Genomic DNA, 24,832 nt, shown 5'->3' with positions numbered 1-24,832 from the left:
CACTGTCCTACCTTAACATCAGTCATGGGATGTAGGAATAGAAAACTAAATAACATTTTATCCGAGATGCAATTGGAGAATGAGATCAGCCACTATGAGATCAGCATATCTAAAATCAGTGGTGCCTTCTTAACCAATTAGTTTCTCCTTGTTCAATGTCTGAGAATCCTATTCTTGTGGTTAAGGGTGTAACAAGGGTGTTAATCAGCTCGGTTTCGATTTAAACGTACTTCGATTTAAACGTATGATTTGATTTGATTTACATTTATTTGGCTAAAACTAAAACCGCACCATTTACAAAACGGTTGCACTTTCTAAAACTGCAACCGTTTAGTAAACGATTTCGATTCCATGGTCTTTAAACAGTTTTGATTTCACGAATTTAAACGGTTTCGATTTCAATTTATTCCACGGTTTCTAAACGGTTAACAATCGATTTACTAGTTTATTCACATGTTTACTAAAATTTACTTTTGGTGATAAACGATTCAATCTTAAGAATGTGAAATGCAAAACCATTATGTTTTGTTAAAACAACCAAACTACTAAGCAAAAGAAAATATTACATCAGAAAGTGAAATGCAAACACAACTACTAATGAACACCAGTAGTAGTGGTGGATGATGCTAAAGTAGGAATAGAAGGCTCCAAAAACACATCTTCCAAGGCTTCAAATAATTCCTCTTCATCCGTCTCAACTATATAAAGGAAGAAAACAATTACATAGAATATAAAACTAATGTCCAAAGAATTTCATACGAGATTAATAGTTACTTAATCGTTATATGGGTTAATCAGATTGATTTTGACGATTTAAACGGTTTGATTTTCACAGTTTCAATTCGGTTTGAAACCTATGGGTTAAGCGGATAAAACGGATCTGACCCATTTAGCTAATCGGCCTGAAACTTGAAACCAGAACCGAACCATTTACTAAACGGTTTTGCGGTTTCAGTGTAAACGGTTTAGTTCGATTTCGGTTTCAAATTCACATCCTTACTTGTGCTGACCTTGAATGAGAATGGTACAATATCATTAACATTATATTCACGATACAATAAGACATATAAATCCAATAGATATCCACTGTAATTATCAAGATGCCCAGTCTAGCCTGCTCCAGAGATCCAATAGCATATTAAGTTTGTTCAATGGTACTGAATACGGATACCACATATGGAGAAGTGAGAAGTAGCTTCACAAAAATTCATATCACAAACATTTTATCAAACCAGTGATGCATTCTGGATACAAAACATACCTTGTGTCACATTATAACTGATTACATGGAGCACTGTCTTGATTTTCTATCTGTACAATTTACAAGCGATAACTTTCTCTGCACCCATGAAAACAACCAAAAAAGGGAATAAAAAGAAGAGAAAAGATGTCAAAGCTCACTTCTATAAGGATGCATTCCAAGCATTGATCACAAATTAATAGACAATGACCCGGCTTACCTAGATAAGATAGAAATATTGATGCCGCAGCAATCCAACAGAGTGGCCTGGGCAAAGCTAGCATAATGCTGTAAAGAAGTATGAAACACACCTCCAGTAACAAAATTAGCATCTGCTTAGCCACTTAGGCTGTGGAAGGAGCCTTTTGTTACCCGAAAAATTAGGAAAAGCTCTTGAAATAACCACAAGCAAATCGGGGAGGTAAAGAAACCTGCCAAAATTCTTAATAGACCAAAATCCAAAGCAAATCCATGACTCAATTTCCCTGCAGAAGTAACCTTGCTTTCTGCTGAAGTTCAGTGAGCTGTCTAATACCCATGCTCTCACACATTTCATGGCGACTTAAATTTGCTACAATGCAGGCCAAATCTTGGAAAAAATCAGACATCTGGTCATCATGACCTTTTTCTGACAACTTGCATTCAGATTCTTGTCTGTGTTTACCATATATTGCTTCAAATTCTCTTGACATGACTGCAGCTTTTTGAAGTAGTGGATCAGGAAGTCCTGAAATCCTGACCATGGTCAGAACTGGGAACCAATGTTTACATAGAAAAGTTTCCGAGGTTGGTTTCTTTCAACCAAGAAGACAGCAAAACTTAGAAATTAATCATGTGGCTTACTATTCCTGTCCTGCACCTAATGGGGACTGGAAGGGTATGGGACCAGCCTGATTGGATTCCAGGTTAGGCTTGGGTTTTCATTTGGTAGGCCCACCATGTGTCTCGGTGTAGGGGCCACACTCCCCCATAGAAATTTTTTTCCTACTGATTTATATATACCCCACAGTGGGAATGGGACAGCACCAAGTGACCAGAATTGCATTACTAACTTGACTATGTTACACAGTTCAACGCATCTGGGTTAGAAATTGGTTTTTGTACTACTGAAAAACATAATACTGATGAGGGATACCTGCCAACCGTGCAACATTGACACCATAACTCTTTGGGCATGCACCAGGTGTTAGCCTGTAAAGAAATGTTACTTCTTCCACTCCAACTCCTTTTCCAACTTGACATGCCATATGGCATAGGGACACCTTTACAAAAATTGGAAGAACGAAGGGATCAGAAAGAATTTATGAAATTCAATACAGATGAGTATCAAATCAAATAATTGCAATAATTGGTAATTAAATGATCAGAGATCAAATGCCAGGGCATCCACATCATAAATTAGAAGGCTACATAGGATATGATTTGTCAGATCAAAATCAAAGCAATGAGAAGATCACATCCAATCATTGGATGGTTATAATCATCCAATTCATTAGAAGAGACCCACAATGGGTCCCACCAATTGCTCCTAATCCCCAGTATGTGGTCATAGCACCAGCTATACACACACAGAGGCACATACAGGAGCTCGTACGTATGTGGCGATCAGGAACTCACTTTGCTATGACATGGCCTACAATCATAACAACTTGCACAGCAGAAAGAAACAAAAGAAACATGCATCCACTATATTATCAAAGATTATTATGCTTTGCTTGTGAGGGGTCACCCAAACAAGTGCAAACTGCAAAGCAGCGGTGATTGAAAGGGCTCCAGGGCTATGCTTCTGGATAAATGGTCAACCACTCTCAAAATGGATGTTAAGTTCCAGTACATTGCCAGCAATAAACACTGTAACCTGTCAAAATTTTGTACTAGAGCCTTATTTTCTGAAATAAGCTATCCTGAGATATTTGGGCAACGTGTGACAACATGCACCCACAGATGGTATTACTGTTTAAGAAAGTAGATCGACCAATTATAGGAAACAAATTACCTTGGGATCTTTCTGGTAGTCCACAGATAACCGATGATAGTGGGTAGAAAACAGCCCTCTACATTTTACCCTGCTGATGAAATGCTCTAGAACCGATTCCCTGCCATGGATAGCTTGAATGAGCACGTTAGTCCCTGATGGGAATTACAAACAGCTACATACAAACATTAACGAGAATTTCTTAAAGGAGGCCATGTTAGTTAACACATGAATCCATTTTAGGCAGATTCTCAAGCAATGGCACTCACGCAATGGCTTGCCCATCTGAAGTTGATGTTCCACGTCCAAGTTCATCCAATGCTACCAGTGAATTATGAGTCGCTGAAGACTGCAGTAATCATTGAAAAGATGTTCATCACACTAATAAAATGAGAAGGTTCGAGGGGGCATAAATCATTGCAAAAAACTTGTTGAAATGGTGAAGATTAGGTCATTTTCATGCTAGACGAGTTCCCCCATCTTAGATCAAAGAGAAAACAGATTTCCAAGGCCTTAAGTTGCACTTGGTTTCGTATCCCTCTTTACTGTTTCAATTTGGCAGGATTGAAGGAAGCGTATCAAGGTGCATTGAGTGTATCGATCTTGTATCCACACGTATTGATCAATATATGAAAGATACAATATTTTTTATTTTTACGTATTGAATCTGCTCAGTATTGTATCGGTGCCTCCCAATATCAATACGGGGCCGATATGAACTGGTATGATATGATACATTTTCTTATAAATAAATAAATAAATTCATTACCAAGCTAGAGAAGAATATACAAGGGAGGAGCTAGGGGAGACAAAAACCAGACGGGGACAAACCCAAAGTGAGGGGGGGGGGGGGGGGACTAGATGATACGATGCTTGATTCCTTAGAGATAATGGACACACTTTTTCAAAGAAAATTTGTCTTTAAAGAAGCACTTTCTTCTACTTAAAATTAGAAAGAATGCCATGAAAGCATAAATTATATCTTCCCATGGATTATCAAATGGATAAGGGAAAAAGATCATCCTTGGATTTAACACCTAAAAGCTCTTGGTATACAAGTCTACCTATATTCTACTAATTCTGTCTCTGAACATAGAAAGAACTGTACTGCTAAACATGACCCACCAACGGAAAATTTTGGACATGGACATTGGTGGGACTTCTCTTGGATAAGCGATAGTGAAAACTACCCAATCATTAAAGAAGGATTAATTAAAATAAGCAGTCCAACCTACCCAGCTTTAATAGGAGCAGCATGGTGTGAGCTTTGACAATATGAAGCAAAATCATACTTAACAATTACTTATTTAGGTAACATATGATATTTTATAATCTCTCATATTTTCCCTCCTGGCAAGTATTAAAGTATCGGTATCGGTCACCATATCGGTCGGCTAAATTTAAGATACGTATCAGAGGGTATCGTATCGGTATTGCAGATATTTTAAACCATGCCTCCTGGTACTTTTTTATTTTCTTTCAACAAACTACAAAAAGCTAGAGAATTAATGCGAGACCAGTCAAGCAGGGAAGCACCCTCCTTGCCAATACAACAGCCATAAGTTTCAAAAATGTGTTGCTCCAAAACTCACCAGCATGGCTGCAGTTTCTGAAAGTTCTGTAAAGAATGTACTTTGGCCTGCCATAATATGATCTTTCGCTCCCATTCGAACAAAAATTCGATCCACAGGAGACAGTTGAAAGCTTTCTGCAGGGACATCTGCTCCCAGCTGTTGTAGAACAACCAAGTAATGACACATGAACAAAAATTACAAAATCAAACAGAGAACTCCACTTGTGTCTTTGTTCCAAAAGAGCAAAGAACATTACTTGTGCCAGTATCACAGCCATGCAGACTTGACGAAGAAGAGTTGACTTCCCACCCATGTTCGGACCCGTGAGAAGGATAAAGCTAGCATGTTCAGAACCACCAATAATAACATCATTAGGTACGAATGTACCCTTGCCTAGAGTATCACTTCTAAGAACAGGATGTCCTAAACTCTTTGCGCACAAGCTTGGAAACTGGCTTGAGCATGATGAAGGTAAAATAACTGGACGACACACATTTCCTTCGTAATAGTCACTTGCAACAGCTAGACTGATCAAAACATCCAGTTCTGTAAAAAATACCAGTCCATTGTCAGTCATCCATGATGCAAGATAGTGAATACCTTTCTCAGAATCAGCAATTATTTCTTTTAATGGCTCCCTTGAAATTTCGAACTACATATAGTTTGTAAACACAGCAACAAAAGAGACAATTAGGGCACAAAAATTCTATCGTATCTAGGAATGCTCAATCGTAAGATACCCTTTTATCACAAACAACAGACTGTTAAGATATTATAATAAAAGCAAAGGGATAAAGAGAAATAAATTCCTGACATCATAATTCTGCAGTACTTCAAGAGAACAGCACCACATGACATGATACTGTATCTTGGCTATATTGAAGATAACAACCAAGACAACTGTTATATAAATAAAAGACTTTGGAAGACCTAGAAACAACTGATGTGGGATAGAAACCATGATGCAACACTACAGCAAAAACAACACATTAAGCCATAAATGCAAAGTGAAAACAATGTTGACTTTGCATTCTCATCACATCAAACTTGGATTCTTCCAGACACTGAACTGTTAGATCAACAAGGGGATCTCTGTTCTGAGGAATGCAGAGGTGGTGACAGTCAAGAATTTTTTTCAAAGCCTCAATGAAGTAGCTGAACAAGCAAAACAATACAACTTTTGAGGATAAAGATCTTACAACACAAAAAGAGAAAGTACTACGCATGCATATGACAAAACTGCACCAAAAGTATGTAGCTATATGGTCAGTAATACCAAATGAATGTAAGAACAGGCTCCACTGTGCAAGACAGGATAGGTGTACCTGCAGTTACAGAAATCAACTGCCTCCACTCAATATGATGCACACAGAATTGCCCAATCAGCTGCTGTAGAATACTTTTCAATTTAGTTTCCTTCTCAGCTTCAGCTTGAGAAAGCTCTCCCAGTAACTTCTTAATTTTCGGAGTCCAGTACCTGAAGAATCCCTGCATTTCCAGTGTTCGTGCGAGTACATTTTGGACCCACAAATACATAATCATTCAACAAACAGAAGATAAAAACCAACTGAAATTTATATGACAGCAAAATAGGCATGAATAGACACCTAAAATTCACTATACCATCATAAGAATATTGTTTAAAATAGTCAGCAGGTCTATGGCAAGTTATCCATGTGTCATATTATCCATAGGCTCTATAAGTCATGGTGAACCAGACCAAATTTCAGCATTTTCTATAATCCAAGCAAATAACAATTGAGAGCACCTAAATAGGCTAATATCAAGCGAAACAATAATTTAGCAACAACTCACCTTTACCCTTTTTTCCCCATAGGGAGCTTATACCACTTGATTTAGACTAGAAATTTTTAAATATGAAGGTAGTCAAGCATTGTTTATGCTATGAAAGCTTCAAAAGATAAGTGTAATGGCTTCAACTTACATAACAATTTTACAGAGAACCATACAACTATTGCTAGAATAAGTATCACTTTAGTTTACCAGTTGAATTAAAAGTATGACATATCTAATTCAATCATTTAATCCAAATCTCCAACAACCAAAATGAAAGGATTGACAAGAGGCTAGGTCCTTATCTTTTTCCCTCCCAAAGCCTTAAACGCAACCAATCTCCAAAGCATCTTGGCCACCACCAAGTAACCCTCTACAAAACCTATCCCATAGTTCCAGACTCCAACGAGACTGATAAGGCAATCAAAGACATCCAGCATGGATATCAAGTGGCTGACATGTCACCTGCTGTGAAAATTATAGAGGGTTATAGAGAAAACAGAGTGTCCTTGCCAATGTTTAGCATGGATATAGGGTGTCCAACAAAAACTAATTGATTAGGTGTCCATATGATATAGGTTCCGAACTGCTTATTATGAACCAAAAGCTCCAAATAAACCTTATTTTCATTGCTTAACTATAATTCCCTTTTTCCCATAGCATCTCCATATTGAAATTTACCTGGGCCAGAAAATCAATTTTAATAATTTATTCATGAGAAAAGATAACAGAATCAAAATGACAGAATATACAAGCCACACAAGAAGAAAATGTTGAGGATTGAATTTCGATGTCTTGAAATATGTGGAGTGGGTTGTGGGCTGCCCGCCTGCCTCTGAAGGGCCATAAAAGCCCGTTTGAGGCTTACATGGGGGTAATTTAGGAAATTTGTATCTCTTTGTTTCCCCATAAATTGTTGCAATGGGGGGTTATTAGGGAGAATGTGAATTCATTGTAAACACAGATAAGCGTGAGGAAGAGAGATTGTAACCCTTTCTCCATTGTCAATGAAAACTGTTTTCCACTATCTGTGGACATAGGCACTTCGTCAAACCACGTAAATCTTTGTGTTGTGGTTGTGTGATTGTTTCCAATTTCCATTTCATTTTCTGGACTGTGAATAGGATTTCGTTTCTACAAAAAGCATTCCCATGTATCAAAGGAATGCAAACATCTCTAACATCTCAAAATGAAGAGATAATTCGAAGTTGCCTCCAATCATTTGCACACGATGCGCCAATATAAGGAAACTTTCGTTCCTTGCCAGATTTAGAATTTCCGGTTTGTACAACATCTGTTATTGGTATTGATTTCGGAAATTACAAGCATTCATCAGAAATTGAATCTCATTACAGGTGAAAGTTCACCATGCCAAAATCTTCAGTGAGATCCCACTCATTACATCATTAATGACTTAGAAGTTAGAACCAAAATTGAGTCCATTTTGAAGCAAATGCCAAGATAATGCATCCCTATTTTCAAAGGAATGAAAATTGCTGTGAGTACAGTTCCAAACTCCAACTTCAGGTAGACATTTTCAAGCCCTTACTTAAGGAGATATAAAGCAAGGGAATTGTACTTCATTCTACAAAATAGGAGGATACAAAAGTTCTTTCGGTAACCAGGAAACATATCACTACACCTCATACAATTTTACCTTTTTGGATGACCGTAATTCATAATCCCGAGGGACATTCCCTCGCAAACTCTCAGGTACTTCTAGAAGATATAACTCTTTTCCAACTGTAACATAATTGATCTATACAAGAACCAAAAGTTAGTTATCTTCTCACTGAATCCACATTATATCCCAATATTAAAAAAGTAAGATCATGCATTTTTCTCAGGAAGGACTTACTGAAGCATCCCCAAGTACTTTGCGTTGTTCTTTCAAGTGCTTTACCAAACTAGATTCAATTTCTTTAATTTGTTTGCAAGCAGAATCATGTTCCATATCAACACCTTCATGAGGTATAATACGCCCAGAACGATCAGCTTCTGGCCAATCAAAAGCATCCTTGAAATGCTTTAGAACCGAATAGATGTCAGGAAGACCTTTGCCTGCCATTTGTTGCAAATAACATAAGATACTACAAAAGTAATATCAGTAATTCAAATTACAGAATGTCTATACCAGGTGTCAGCAAATGATGGAGTAGGGTACACTCAACATTCTCCAATATCGCACTAAGAGAAGAGCATGCTTGTATCATCACTACACAACCACGAAGAGTAGCAAGGAACTCTTGAAGTTGTTTCTTTGCTGCATCTTCGTAAAGAATTACTTTATTGGCATTCCTTCCATTAGCTTCACTGCATTGAATCCAAATAATGGTCCCAAAAAAAAAAAAAAAATCAGAAAATGGCATCATCAATAAGCATCTTGTATAAAAACATGACTGCTGTTAAGGCTGAACCCCCAAGAATGGATTCTACTGTGATCTTTTGTGGGCTCCAACTGCGATTTGGTATACATTGCAGTTGCAATTATACAATCCACTTAGTACAATTGGGCCAAAGAAACATTAATTTAAAACAGTTGCAGTTCCGTTCTAAGATTAGACCGCTTTTACAGCAACTGCACCACTCAATTGTGTACCAGTCTTACGACCCTTACCAAGACCTTCAAATTCTTGCTGTTTTATTTACCTGCTAGCAAAGAGGCGCGCAAGCAACCTTTCCATGTCTGGAAGTTTAGATAGATCTTTCCGAAATTCAAGTGTAGATGGCAGATTAACTCCCTGTAAGGTTTAGCATATCTCATTAGTACAATTATGTTAAGCATTAACCTGTAAAAATAAGCATTAAACCTGTAGGAATAAGCATTAAACCTGCAATAACACCCTAACATACATTGACCAGATTGGAAACCTGAATGGGATATTTTGAAAGCAAGTAGAAAATCTAACAAACGTAGCAGTCTGTAAATGATCAACCAATCAATACACACTCAAACACAAAATAAGCACACGTCAAAAAGTGTAACTTAGAATTTCCAAGAACATTTGGAGCCATCCTTAGGGTTAAAAATCACTAGTATACGGAAATATCCTACAAACCCAAACTCTCATTCAGAATAACAGAAGGCCATAAGTTTCACAAGTAGCAAAAGTTATTCTATGAAGCATGAGATTTTTAAATATATCATGGAAATATCATACATATTGTCATATCTTATTCATAAAAATCAGGACAGAATCTGCTTAAATACCTAAAGTAACAGGGGAGACTGATTAAACAAACTGTACAGACACAATAAAGATGAGAGACTAGGACACAGCTCTACAGAAGAAGATGGGAGCCTAATTATAAGAAAGAAGAATAGTTGCACTTCCAACATGATAATCAACATATGTCAGAGGAAACCATAGCTATGCTCAAGCTCATCCGTTTGATATTGTGGATGTCTAATGGCAGATGTCAATGAGAATTTGAGGGCTTTGAATGATATACATGCATTTACTACACAAACCTCATTCATTAGGAAGCTTGATGATATTAGAAAGATAAGCACATTATATCTCACTCACCTTCAGAGCTGCATATACATGCATTCACTACACAAACCTCATTCATTAGGAAGCTTGATGATATTAGAAAGATAAGCACATTATATCTCACTCACCTTCAGAGCTGCTATGGCATCCTGGCGTTCCCTGATTGACCCTGCATGATATAGTGGTCTTGCAAGCCAATTTTTGAGCAACCGTTTTCCAAATGCGGTAACACAGTGGTTAAGTTGTGCGTAAAGTGTCCTACATAGACAATTAAAACTGACTTAGAAGGTCAAACAGGAGGGAGGGAGAGGGATTAATAAGAATGGAGAAGTTACCCTGAGGAACCTCCATTTCGGCTGTTTTCAAACATCTCAAGGTTCTCAAGGGCAGGTGCATCAATTACCATATATGGTTTTTGAAGAATATCACAAAAACCTGAGCATGGAAGTAGCTCAAACTTTGCAAATCTAAGCAATGACTCATCCAAAAAAGCCTGTCTAAGATAGAAAAGGCAGCCTCCAAATGCAGAAATTGCACAGCTTCCATTCTTGCCTGCACTCACTAACTCAGCCAAGACATCTGGTAGACACTCTGAACCCTCTGCAACATCAGAACCAGATCCCAATGTTGTTTGATCGTTAAGTTGCTTGTAAATATTTCTGACTTCAACAATAGTTTTCTCACTGTCCCAGAATTCCAGGACTGGCACCAAACTGTTGACTAGAGGACTCCTTGTGTTTCTCATTAAAACTGTCTCAGTTTCAGGGCTAAGAAAATTAGCAGGCTTTATAATTTCAACAGGCCTTAGCTCAGACAATAGGGAACATAAGGAACTGCGCTCTGAATCATCTCCAAACTGTTCAAGAAAGGATAATTAGTCAAAGCGCATCATGTCTGCATAGGGACATACACTTCCTCATACAGAATTACAAACAGACCCATCCTCACCACACATATACAAATAATGGTGAGATTCAATTAATACATATACACAAAGTAATGAAAATTCAATTAAATAATCAATAGATTACCTAGCTAAACGAAGACCCCTTTATAAAATCAAAATTTCTGTAAGATGGACCAATATTTCAAAAGGTGGAGCAGATAAATCTTAACCACGGTGTATGAAGAACAAAAGATGACTCATGCACATGCAGCAGCTTGGATCTATTCAAGTAGAAGCATTTCTAAGACAAAAATCAATCCAAGACGATGGCAATGAATAAACTTGTTAAAGTTGATAACCAGAAAACATGCAGAAGACAGACCAAGAATAGACAAGTCCACGGATAACATGGTTAAGGATCAGTTGATTGGTTATCACATCTTTGTAGAGCATTGACAGATTACATGACTGATGCATAGTTTTGAAATCAGGATTGACCAAACAGTCAGACATGCATAGTTTTGATCAAAATCTATATCTGTGTACTTTTATAGCCTCCAGTTAATATTTATTATATTCATTCATTCATTTCATTTTGTAATTAACTGCACCAGTGTTTTTCTATTGCCAGTCTAAACTGTAAGTAAAAGGAGAGGATTGGTGCGTCAAGTGTTTTTAATCGGCAACAACAAAATTTCATTCACCAATAAGTATTCAAAATGTATCAGGTTGCCAACCAACATCATAAAAACCCAAAACAAAAACTTTTACAAGACGAATTTTTCTGGTGATTGCTGATTGTATAAAAAAGAAAGTACATTTTTGAGGTAAATTGATATTAAAAAATATATCATCATTGGGTTTGAGTATACAACAATGGGTTATAACACAGGTTGTTAACCAACTAAGGTAAAACATATCCAACAAATTATTAATTAAATGTCAACATACTAGATCCAGACAGCTGCACCCAGTTTGTTCAAATCAGCAGACCTTTATCCTACTCATTTTTTTATAGGTTTATCCAACACAATTTTGAGGTTCAGACTAAAACCTTGCTTGACCCTATTTTCAGACAAGAGGCCAGTCAGTGGACCTGGCTTACCAAAAGCAGATCCAGGTTACAGATTGGTAGGGCAAAAGGATTCACCAATACCAATGGTTAACCTTTAGGAAGAGTATTTGACTTCTTCTCGGGGAAAAGGGATTGCAGGACGAGAAGATTCACTTTTTTGAGGGTGAAAAAGAGGCAAGTATTGTTTTCTACAGGATGAGAGAAGAAATGATGTGTGTTTATCGCATATGATTTTCTTGGCTACACAAGTCAACTGCTCATTCATTTGGAAGCCAAGGTCAGCCAATTCTGTGGCTGATGATTTGGCAAAGCAAGGTGCAGGAAGGTCGGGCTGGATTGCGGGGCCTTACATTATATGATTAGAGAACTTCAGGTTGCTTCCCAGTTTGGGCCGTAGGCTGGGTTTTGACAGCTGTAATTCTATGTTGTAACCTTAGGTGCCACTCCATGTGACCTTGTATGTTATTTCTCTTGCTCTCTACCAATAAAATTCAGTTTCTACTTCCAAAAAAATGATGTGTCTGCTTGCTTGTCTTACAATTATGAATACCATGGTCAAACTGACAATCAGACGCAGACCACCACCCCTACTGGGAAACAGCCAATAGTCCAGTTGGACTCCAAGTCTTGTTTCCAAAACCATGTAATTATATTTCCATTCCATGATAAGGAGGCCATATATCATAGCAGTGGAGAAGGAAAAGGAAGTATATGGATAAACTGAAGAGTGTTTACCTGTCCGAGCATAAACCTGCTTGTCGAAACATCAACCAAACAAACACCAACAACTATGCCCTCTTCTTGGTCCCCCAAAGTCTGGCTTTCAGTCACTGTCATCAGGTAAGAAGCATCAGGGGAGTTTGACAGCATCTCTCCTTCAGTCAGCGTTCCTTTTGTAACCACAGCACAAATTTCACGCTTCACAACCTTTAAAGACAAGATAGAATTTCAACAGTTAATTGTCATGCAAACACAATAAATTCAACATTAGGTCATGTATCAACTATCGACATAAAATGAGAACTTATAATAACAGTAGAGAAAATGCACACAAAGAAATTACTAAACTCAACCAAGTGTTGTCCCAACTTAATGGTCATGGTAAATAAACCCTGATTTGCCATTCAACTTTTTTTAATGTCATATTTCATACAAAAAATGACATAAATAATAAAAGAGTACCAGGACAAGGATGTTGAGATGGATGAGTGACTCCAAATAGGTGATAAGTTGAGAAAAAGCTAATTGAGGTGCTTTGGGAAGTGTTATTAATTGAAGGCCCAGGAAAACCTGCACTGTAGCACTAGTAAGTAGCAGCGGTGCAGTGCAGATTATCCTACTCCAACTGATAACACTTCCGCACAACCAAAACACGAGTCAGATTAAAAATAAACATTCTTTACGTCATGAATAAAGGTGAACTTCAGATATTTAGATCGTCTGATTTGGTGAATTTTTTGGCTAGAAGACCTTCTAGGTGAAGTACGATAACTGGATTCCCTGGACCCACCACAGCTTGTACCACATATGTTCTGGTGAAAGGTCAGTACTTTGAAGCATCTATCAATTCCTAAGCATAAAATGAAAGATACACACAAACCTTATCTTTAGAACCCTTTTCTTTGCGGCGGAGCTCAAGCTGTTCAGGTGTTTCTGTTTGCTCTACAACAAGAACTCGGTAACCCTGCTCTGTCAAAACAGCTCAAGTAAAGCACTCCTCCAGAAGTACAATGTAACCCACAAAGTCGGCCCATCAAATTGAAAAGAAACGCTAGACCTCCAGGGGATTTTTAAACAAGAATGCGTACACAAGAAAAAGACAGAATAAAACACAAAAATCTAAAGCTTTTTCACAGTAACCTTTCTAGCCAATTTCTCCAAATTCATTGCAAAGTTTTTTTCTGGAAATCCACAATGAGGTTGCTCTCCCTGGAAACATAAGCCCAAAGATAATCAATAAGTAGCAGGAATACAAACATGAAAAAGGTGGGAAAAAACAAAGAATAGCTAAATTTAAAGAACTTTGATGCTTGGCCAGAACCTGTTTCAAAGCCCAGACCAAGAACAGGTCCAAATCTGATTTGGGTCTAGTAGACTTCTAAGGTGTAAAATTGGGTTGATATTGTAATCCTTTATTTTATTTTATTCTATTTTATTTTGGTAGGAAGCTGGATACATTAGTAGCAACTAGGAGATAGGATTTTATTTTACTTCCATTTCAGTTTTAAAGTTTGGTTAGAAAATTTTATTTCTTTTTTTCTTTTATATATGTGAAACAGCCTCTCCATGAAGTGGGGATGAGGTTGCATATATTATGACCCTTCCCAAAACCCAAAACAGTGGGAGACTCGTATACTGGGTATGCCTTTTATATATGTGAGCAACCTTTACGCAAAGGGTGATTGGAATGAATTGAGTTTATTTGTTTGGTTGAAGCCTGTGTGGCCTAAGGCAGCCGGTTGGCTGTGGAGCTCTTCTTCTTGCCCCCCCCCAACCTGCAGTTCTGACTCCTTCATTTCCTCTCTTTTTCTCCTTTTCCCTTGCTCTAATCCTCTTCTGATTCTCTCATCTTTATCATATGTTTTCTTCTATTATCTTTCTGATACCGTTCTTTTTAATTTCATGCAACTTGCGATCCAGCTAGACTGAAAAATTAACTTCCGACACATTATCACAAGGTGGTTTGGTCCAATATCTTGGGTGAGGGTTCTCCTTCCACTGCAGATCCAAACCCTAGGATTTGGCTTCCCAACTCCTCCTTTGTTATCAGATCGAACTCGGCAATCAAAGCTGACTCAGAAGTTCCACATGGGTTAGTTTCAGAATTAGTTTGTTAATTTCCAAAGCTTTGTTTCAAAGGATTCTTGATTGAGTTTCAGAGTACATGGGATCAGCTATCTAATCCTTAAATCTCGAGTCCTTCAGTGATTAAATGAGAGAGTTTTTTCAATTTCCTAAAGCTGGTTTGTCGCTGGTTAAGGAGCCGAGAGGTTGAAGACAACCTCAAATCATAGGTTGTTTTCTAACCCTTATTTCCCTTTTTTTTTTTTTTTTTTTTTTTTTTCAACCCTTCCCTTCTTTCATCCTCATTTGTCCTTATTTTATCATCCTTTCCAAGTTTGCCACTGTAAAATATAAATCCCTCTTATATCCTTCTACCAATCTACCAAGTGGTCCCTTGATATATCTGGCTAATTACCAGATTGCCATCATCTCCTCCATAGTGATCCCAAACGGGGTTTTCAACGCTAGAATTGCGCCAACTTTATTTGATCATCAGCTGGCTTTAGACTGTACAAAGCTCATCCCCAAATCCCTTTACTCCTCCAATCATTAGCCAGAATTTATTTTCCAGAAAAAAATAAGTACAAAATTATAAGGCATGGGACAAACCAAGAAGTGAAAGGGGGGGATGAGAAGAGTTTTATTTCTTTTGGAAGCAAAGAAAATAAACAAATTTAAAATGAGAAAAACACTTACAAGTAGATTTTTACTAGACCCTAGTGCTGTCTCCAAGAGTAATCATTGGGAAAAACCATCAGGATCAAATAGGAAATGTAGCAATAATCATGCATACCTTCATGTACTGCAAATCAAGCTCTTTCGCTCCTATATGTGCATCCATTTCAAATAGTTCATAAAATTTGCCCATCTGCTCCAAAATGGCAAGTTTAAATGATGATCCTTTAATGACACTTACGGTAAGACCGTATGACTAAAGAATATTTATTATTCAGGCAATATGAACCACCGCAATACCTTGAAAAAAAGAACTTTGTCCATATGCTTCGACTTGAACTCCCACCATTGCCTCTACAGGTTAACAAGCAAATTAAAATACAAAGCACAAAAGCCCCCAATGAACCAACTATCTGTGGCAATCAATTACCTGTCCACCTGATAAACCCTTCAAGAAATCAGGAGGCAAGTAAAGAGTCCTCGGATCATAATTCACATCCCCAGGAAGTCTCCTTTTAGCATCTCTACGTCCTCTGCAGACAAATAGCAAATTATGATCCACTTAGTGGGATTGAAAAAACTAGGAAGCATAAGTGATATACTAATGGCCCTCAAGCTAATGCAATACCAAAGCAACCTCGGGCTAGAAATGATGCTTGACAGCGTCTTAAAACCTCGGACCACTATGCAGAAATCTGAGAACTTTAATTATTAAAAAGGGGAAAAAACCAAGGAATCTAGCAGCCTTGTAACATGGACAGAAGTGCAAGGTAACAATTCAACTACTTCGGGGGTTGGGAGATGATAGTTAAGATATATGAGTACTTACTCCCCAAGGAAGCGGAATTTTTCTGCTTCACGTGCACCAAATCGATCTGCAACATCACCTGTTAACTTGTTGTCAAAAATATGAGGCGCATGTTCTCCTGCAGTGAAACATTTTCCAAAATCAGTCACAGGAAAGGAGGGAACATTTGTCCCTTTCCATATTACATGGTCCAACATTCCATCAATGCCAAATGCCTCCACCAAAACATGGGGTTGCATATATTTGCATAATCCCAAGTGTCAAACTCTGTGCATCCAAAATTAAAGAAAGGCACGATATTTCGATCCTTACCACCACACCTTTTTGGATCTTTCCATTTTAGTATGGCAAGTACTAAGAGCAACAGCATAAAGAAAAATATATGTTCCTTGGATGACCAAATCAATTGAACAAATTAATCTTAGCACAAGAGATTTCTGACAAGGAATCCATCAATTGCACAGTTCACACTACAAAGAATATGCACTCATTTTCTAAGGTGGAATTTGCAACACTCATAACTCAGTAGACTACCTAATGTATCTTCGTTTAATTTACTGTTGTTTTTTCTTTCTATTTTTCTCAGTACACGGGAGCAAGGTTGTTCCAGCTAGCTGGAATACCAAATCTTCTACTCTATTCCAATATGCATACAAGCACATCTCCACTCATCATAGAAGTAAAAGTGGTGCATGAGATAATCGAAGAGTTAACACATAAAACCAGTAGAAAACAGCTGGTCTTGATAGCAGTTCTCATTATATAGCACAAGTCAGAGAAAAACAATAGGGTCAAAACTCTAACCTGGAGAAAGTTGACATATGCAACATGCCCATTGCCCACTAAATGGTCATTATAGACCATAGGCAATAATAAATCAACATGTTTAAGAGAAACAACCTCTAGTATCCATGACCAAACTTAGGGATATACAGGACAGCTAGCATTATTCCTATCGGAACCACCTGGGGCAAATTTTCAGTGCTTTAAATAGATCTCAAGTAAACACCTATTTTCAGTTTCATCAACACCAAGATGGTCGAATTTATTCTGTAATCCAAGGCCAAATGAAACTCACTTACTTTCAGCATTATTCACGGGCTCCACTAATTTGATTCCATTGTCACCCAAAGAAGCTTTCGAAACACTCTTATGTACATTTTCACCACCCTTAATCTTCTTATCAGAACCCTGCTTTTCCTGTTCGAGAGTTTTTCTCTTTCTCGACCCATTATTCCTGCTGTTTGATACTCTCATGCTCTTTACTTCCTCCTCGTCATCATCATCAAAATCCATCTCTTCTGAATCATCATCTTCAACCATCTCCTTCCCCACATTCTTCCCCCAATCTTCATCAGTAGAATCATCTCCTATGCTTCCCTCTTCCGTATTCTCCTCCACATCTAAGACTACATTCTCCGGTACTGAATTTCGACGTAACCGGCGAAAGCTTTTCGGCACCTCCTCCACCCACTCAATTTTCTCTTTCAGAAGATCCAAAGCCTCCTCTTCAGCATCATCATACTGAACCAAATGTTTACAAGATAGCATATCGAATGATTTAACACAACCTTCGTACCAGCACTTATCCAATGGCCAATAAATCTTAATTTTCTTCCCGACAACCTCTTCTCCATACAATTTCTTCCCAGAATCAGGCGTCTTCAACACATGTGGAGAAGGTGTAGGAGGAGACAGATTAGTAGAAGGACCAATGACCAACAGGGGTTTCTTCTGTTTTGTCGGCGGAGTAGTGGTAGGAGTAGAGCTAGGGCTAGGGCAAGGGCAAGGGTTAGGGTTAGCCGGGTCAGGCTTAAGTTTTTGCTTCGAAACGGCCAGAGAAGCCGAAGAAGGAGAAGTTGAGGTCTTGTTGGGTGAGAAGAAAGTTGTGATTTGGCGTTGTTGGTTGACCAACGGAGATCGGCCGTTGCTGATACGACGTGAAGGCGCCATTCAGATGGCGGTGAACAGCAGAGGAGGAGCTTTTTTTGGTCTTAATCAAAGCGGAGTGGAGAAAATGTCGCTTCGGAAGATCGAAGCAGAAATCTTGCTAAGTTGTGGCAAGTGAAATGATAATATAAGGTCGGACTGGTGGCGGGAAGTTGAGAAGGAAATACGAGGAACACTTTCAGTTGCGGAGGTTTGGCGGGAACTTGGGCGCGTACTACGCACCCTTCCTTCGTTGCTCACAGAGGCGCTCCCTCTCTCTCTCTCTCTCTCTCCCTCTCCCTCTCGGGGCCTTTGGCGGGTCGGGCGAGCAATTGGACCACCGGCCGAACGAGTTCAACCTGAACCAGGGGGAAACCGATTTGTTTTTAACCCAATCGAATCTTGTAAGTAGCTAACTTTTAAGTATGAGTTTTACCAAAGTTTCAACAAATGGTATCAGAGCTAAGATGTGGCAATTTCGATTACCATGATCTTACGTGAGTCTAATACATGCAACTCCACAATTCGAGCATGGTAGAAATCGAGAATGAAGAGCTTATGATTGTTGAGACTTTCTCCATTGTTACAAAAGCTTTTGCTTCTGACATTGCCTTAGTCTGAATGTATAAAGCTACACATAAAGGAATTGTTGCTGGGGATATAAAATGCAAGAAGCTGTTGAATACCCACGGGCTTCCTTTCATCAAAAAGTCCCTAGATTCTAAAGTTCCTTGGTTGATTTTTCTTTTTAAAAATATTTAAAAATCCCTTTGAAAGATAAATTATAGATAAAGCTATCAAGTTGGGCCAGGTTCTTGCTTTATCTCCAAATATAATATTTTCCCTTTACTTTCATTTATTATATATACTTGATGAGATGCATAAGTAATCCATCTCCAAAGAATCAAAGCTTTGGAATTCAGATCCAAATATGGCTAGGCTGTCAATAAATTGTCTTTAGCTCTGGTTTATCAATTAATGTGACAAATTCTCTCCATGCAAACTGTGTAACACTAAGAGCCCATTTGGTATCGTTCTAAAAAACGTTTCTACCATTTTTTTCGTTTCAATAGAACGAAAAAGTGCAAAAAACTGTTTGGCAACCATATGATGTATTTCAGTTTTTTTGAAACAAAAGTTGAAAAAAAAAATGATTTGAAGGACCAAAGACGGAACAACAAATTGTCGTTCTGTCCAACAAGTTTCGTTCCAAAAGTTCAAAAAATTGAACGATTTTACAACTTCATTCTCAAGTTCCCGATAAAATAAACTCGCCCTCTTTCAGCTCTGCGTTTCACCTTTGCGCACATAGAGCTGGAGAAGAAGAAGACTGATCGCTGGAGAAGAAAAAGCACGATCGACCTTGAATCCTCGACACAACATGTACATCTTCGTTTCTTCTTCTTCTTTGTTCTTCACCTTCATTCTTTTTCTTCTTCTTCTTTGTACTTCTCTATTTCGCACAATCTGTACATTTTTTGGATTTTTTACGAACCAGAAGGTTCTTGTATCGTTCTTCTCAAGGGAGAACTCCGTTGCTCATCTCTGTTGGTCGATCACGTCTTCTCATATCTCATATGTGAAGACTCATATCTCATCTGTGAAGACTCAGATCTCTGCAAGTTTTCAACCTAGCTCTCTGCTCATTTTTGCTCAAACAGGTATGCCTATTTCTCTTCCTTTGTTGATGTAATGTTATGGTTCCTTTGCATCTTCTCTGATATGTTGATGATGGATCATGACCTCAATAAACTTTATAATACCCTGATCTACAACCTAAATCAAGATTGGAGAGTTCGGTATTGTTTACCTCTGAAGCCTTTGCAATTGTCTGCAATTTGTTTTTCTGCGAAATTGTGATGTTGAATGGTACTATTATGGATAACAACTCAAAAATTAGGGGGTAAACTCTTGGGGACTTCGGTTTTTATAGGGTTAGTGGTTAGCACCTCATTATGAACCAGAGAGAACCAAAGAGGGTTAGTAATTGTAAAAATCTCATCATAAATACAGCCATTTTGATCCAAGAAAGATAATTTCTTACAGTTGGTTTCAAGTATGATGCTGATCAAGCAAGGAGATTGCAGTCTCACATGAAGCTTCACTCCTTTACTCCCACGACTTCTTTCTTTCACAATCGTCTTCTCTAGATTTATGCTAAATCTGGCTACATCTCAGATGCTCAAGACCTGTTCGAAAGAATGTCTCACAGAGATGTTTTCTCATGGAATGCAATGCTTTCTGCATACTCAAAATACTGATGACCTGGACATAGTTAACCCCTGAGGGATTCCACCAACCAGAACCTATTCCCATCTCTTTCTTTTCCTTTTACTTTGTCCCTTCTATACTTTCTTGTTGTGGTAGCCTGGTAGGTCTTTAGAGTGGTTATGATATGATTTGAGGACTTCTTGTTCTTTTAAGTTCTTCTACAGCTTCATTATTCCCTTGTAATGATAATAAGTATGTTGTAGTGTAACAAGTAAAAATTTGTGTTCTTATTAATAGAAGCAGCTTCTTAGCTAATTGTTTTTTCTTGCTTCTTATTGATTCATACAGCTTATTTGTTAGAGAACTATGAGTGTTCTGACTCTTAGTTGAATGATTTTCTTTTATTTTTTCTTGATAGATAGATCCATTTATTGCAAAGAGAGAAAAGAGAAAGTTTAAGGGAAGCCTTACATCACTCTTAAGGCCAATACCCAAAAATCAATATTCTGTTAGCCAACTCCTTCTCCTGAGTTCTACTTCTGGTTCTTATTGTGTTTCAATTTCTTGAATTCAACTTATCGAATTTTCATAGTCCCATTTCTATTATGCTTCTTCAAATGTGAACTTTCTAAATTATGTTTTTTGTGCTTGATTTCAATTTCTAATTACTTAAATGACTAGATGCATAAATGCATGACTAAATCCTGTTATGGTATTCAAACTCCATGCAATTTTCAATTTTCCTAGTGCCATTCAAATTCTTAAAATCCTCACTTTTCTGATTTGATCTTTTGAACTTGATTTCCGTTAACTGTTTATGGCTCTGTTTGCTACTTAATCATTCAGTTAGACCATTCTCTGAGCTCTGTTTAGAGTATGAAATCTTTGTCTATCAATTCTTGTTGTTGCCTGAATTTTTAGTTCCTATCTGAAGTAGGAAACTATCATAAACTCTGAATTCAGCTATCGGATAGCTTTCATAATTTGCATCAATCTTAGTCATCCATTTTTCAGCCCATACATAGTGCGAACTTTTTGTTTGGGTCTGGTACTAGTCTCTCAGGCATTTAGTGACAACTTATACTAATAATTTGGATAGCTTGATTTCTTTGTTACTTTGCTATGCTTGATTTCTTTGTTATCTTCCTATGCTTGATTTATTTGTTACTTTGCTTGGTTTTATTGGTCTTTCCATTATCTCTCCCCAAATATGATTTTATTGGAGCTTTGTTACTTTGCTTGGGTATGATTCCAAATCTGATTTCCATATTTCTTTGGTTATTTTTATTTGATAATTGTAATAAGACATTATTGATTCAATGCATTGGCACAAGAAAGGCTTTGAGATAGCACCAAGTGGCTAATCCCAACCACCCATCCTGCACATGTGCCAAGATGAAAGTTAGAGTAATGCCTTCAAGTCCATTGACACAACCAATTGTACTCTTTAAGAGAGAAAAGTAAAGTACATATTAAGAGAAGAGGTAAATCACTCTCAAGGCCAATACCCAAGATTGAACCCTTTAGCTTGATGGATACCAGATTGGAAGATCTTTGTCTTATGTTGCTTATATTACTTTTTGTTTCTTTAGTACAAGAAATTGTTATTCTTCATGCATGTAAGTTTTATTTACAAATGTTTGTATCATATTCAGAAGATGAGATTTGTTATTTCTTTTTTTAGTGTTCAGTCTTTTTTAACCTAGTATGCTAACTTTTTACAATAACGTATAATGTCTAGCTATCATGTCTGGAAGTAGTATCCCTACCGTTAAGTGGTCAGAACTTGAGACTACTGTTTTTATTGAGGCAATGAAAGAAGTTGTAAAAAATGGTCACAAATACAGTAATTCATTTAACAAAACTGGATGGGAGGACATTACAAAGCAATTTCAGAAGGCTTTAAATCATACAGTTAGGAAAGAACAATCACGCAACAAGATGAATAAGTTGAAACATAAGTACCAATAATTAAAGAGACTACTTGACACAACTGGATTTGGGTGGAACTCAATGACAAAATTAGTCACAGTTGATGATGAGTCCATATGGGGTAGGGCAATACAGGTACAATAGATCTCACTAGCTAGTTGAATTATTTCAAAATTAGATTGCAATGAGTAGTACATCTGAGTGATACAATGACTGCTTATGCAGGCAAATTCAGGTTGGTTGAAATACAAAAAGTATGGACTAAATAACTGGCTAGATTTGAGCATGATATTTGGGGATGCCTATGCAAGAAGAAACTTAGGGGTTGACAGCGCTTAAGATTTTGATGACATTGAAGCTGATAATACTATTGATATTGAGCAAATCTTTGAATCTCCTAGTACCCTGATGCATTTAGGCATGACTGGCCCCTTCCATGAGGATACTCCTACTATAACTCAGACCACCACAAAGCGAAATCTTGATAGGACACCCGCAGGACGAAGAAAAAAGAGCGTCAATAAGGGAGATAGCCACGTCAAGGACTTGTATGAGAAGTATTTATCCATTAAAATTGAGAAAGCATCCAGTACTTCCGTTACATCTCCTGTTCGTGGTGGAGAAGGTGCATCTCATCCTCGAGATTTTAGTGTGAATGCATGTGAGGTGGTATTATCCTCCATACCGGATATGTCAAAGGAGACATACTTAAAGGCTACCAGTTGTATGTGTGCTAATTCTAGTTGGAGGGAGTTGTTTGTCTGTGCAAAGCCTGTTAAGAGGACTTGAATTTTAGATGCCTTGGAGTAGTTTTTGGGGCAATGGGCCCTTTGTCTGATTATACTGTTGAGACTAATTATGATGGTTATGTTTGAATGCTATTTTTGATAATTTTTTATTCAGGACAATACTTTCGATGATGGCTACTTGTGTTTTTTTTATTTTTTATTTTTTATTTATTTTTATTAATGTGTGTAATGTTGAACATGTGTTTTGAGTTGAAATGATTTGTCAGATTGTTATGTTTTACAGTTATTTGTTTGAAATTGATAAGTAGTTGTCAATTTATTATAGTTATATCAAATGCAATTTGTGAAACTTCTAGTGATGAAGAATATATGATCATTCACATGGGAATGAAATTACCGAGTGAGGCTGTATATATTCGGGAATCATGTAGGGATAGTATATTTTCAGGTGCTGTCATGATGTATGAGGTATTGAATGGGCATGCCAATAGATGCTTTGAAGAGTTTATAATGGAACGTCATGTCTTTCTCAACCTATGTGATTATGTTAGACATAGGGGGTGGTTGAAAGATACGACCAACAACCGAGTGGATGAACAACTTGGAATATTTTTATGGATTGTTGAGAAGGGTTCAAGTAATAGGGACACCCAAAATCATTTCAACCACTCGGGAGAAACAGTTAGTCGAACATTCAATGTTGTCTTGATTGCAATACAACGCCTGGCTAAGGAGAAAAATCAGACCACCAAATGTCAGTATGATATTGACAGAAATTATGCAGAACCCGAAAATACTACCATTTTTTCAAGGTAAATATGTTGATATGATACATGTTTGTAATTAAATATATGAATATTTATATTCTTATATGTAGTGACCATTTAATTGTCACTATATTTCATAGCACGGTTTTGGCATCATAGATGGTACTCACATCTATGTGGTAGTTCCAAGAGAGGATCAAACTCGATATAGGAATCGAAAGCGGATCACAACTCAAAATGTGATATGTGCATGTTCATTTGACATGTGATTCACATATGTGAATGCAAGATAGGAAGGTAGTGCAAATGATTGTCAAGTACTTAAATAGGTAAGGAGTGATCATCGATTGAGTTTTTCACATCCACTTTCAGGTATTAACTTTATTTTAGTATATTAGATTTTCATCTGAGTGCATACGTACTAACATATATTATTTTTTGTCTGTATGAAAATATTGTGTTGTCGACTATGGGTATGCTAGCCAATATGGATTTTTGACACCATTTAGGGGTGAGAGATACCATCTACCATACTACAAAGGGGGTAGAAGATCCCCAAGAATAGCAAAAGAGTTGTTCAATTATAGGCATCCATCACTTCAGAATGTCATTGAAAGTACATTTGGAGTATCAAAGAACAAATTTCAAATTTTAAGGCTAATGCATTAGTTCCCAGTGAAAATTCAGGCATCAATCGTACTGACATGTTATGGGCTACACAATTATATTCGAGAAGAACATATTACTGATGCTGAATTCGTGGGGATGAGTGATGATTTAAAAGTTGCAGAAGATGACTTGAATCCGCCATATGAAGATTTCGTTGATCATTCTACAACACAATTAAGTCAACGAAATACGGAAAAAGAGATGAATGCCACTAGGCTAAGAATTACAAATGGAATGGCTAGACAGTAAAGGATGCCATAACTAGTT

General features: G+C 37.4%; 1 protein-coding gene across 3 annotated transcripts; it reads right to left on the bottom strand.

Moving 5' to 3' along the window:
- Nucleotides 1-508: 508 nt before the first annotated feature.
- Nucleotides 509-18,512, bottom strand: LOC122057811 (DNA mismatch repair protein MSH6). Of its 3 annotated transcripts, none has more exons than XM_042620102.1 (23): nucleotides 17,391-18,512; nucleotides 16,330-16,426; nucleotides 15,931-16,033; nucleotides 15,801-15,854; nucleotides 15,619-15,693; nucleotides 13,902-13,970; nucleotides 13,642-13,725; nucleotides 12,777-12,968; nucleotides 10,416-10,936; nucleotides 10,209-10,338; nucleotides 9,233-9,324; nucleotides 8,718-8,896; nucleotides 8,442-8,644; nucleotides 8,241-8,342; nucleotides 6,115-6,277; nucleotides 5,046-5,335; nucleotides 4,808-4,945; nucleotides 3,485-3,564; nucleotides 3,237-3,336; nucleotides 2,376-2,502; nucleotides 1,461-1,967; nucleotides 1,262-1,339; nucleotides 509-698 (listed from the first exon to the last, which is right to left on the bottom strand). In XM_042620102.1, exons 1-21 carry the CDS (start codon nucleotides 18,259-18,261, stop codon nucleotides 1,717-1,719), a joined length of 3,921 nt encoding a protein of 1,306 aa, XP_042476036.1. In that variant the 5' UTR covers nucleotides 18,262-18,512; the 3' UTR covers nucleotides 509-698; nucleotides 1,262-1,339; nucleotides 1,461-1,716. The 3 variants fall into 3 exon arrangements, with proteins under 3 accessions (XP_042476036.1, XP_042476037.1, XP_042476035.1); XM_042620103.1 differs by lacking the exon at nucleotides 509-698 and adding an exon at nucleotides 1,012-1,157; XM_042620101.1 differs by lacking the exon at nucleotides 509-698 and having other exon boundaries at nucleotides 1,012-1,339.
- Nucleotides 18,513-24,832: the final 6,320 nt, after the last annotated feature.

Source organism: Macadamia integrifolia, chromosome 12, assembly GCF_013358625.1.
Source record: "Macadamia integrifolia cultivar HAES 741 chromosome 12, SCU_Mint_v3, whole genome shotgun sequence".
Classification (NCBI taxonomy): domain Eukaryota; kingdom Viridiplantae; phylum Streptophyta; class Magnoliopsida; order Proteales; family Proteaceae; genus Macadamia; species Macadamia integrifolia.
The sequence above is the reverse complement of the archived record's forward strand: the minus strand, read 5'-3'. Positions and strand labels throughout refer to the sequence as shown.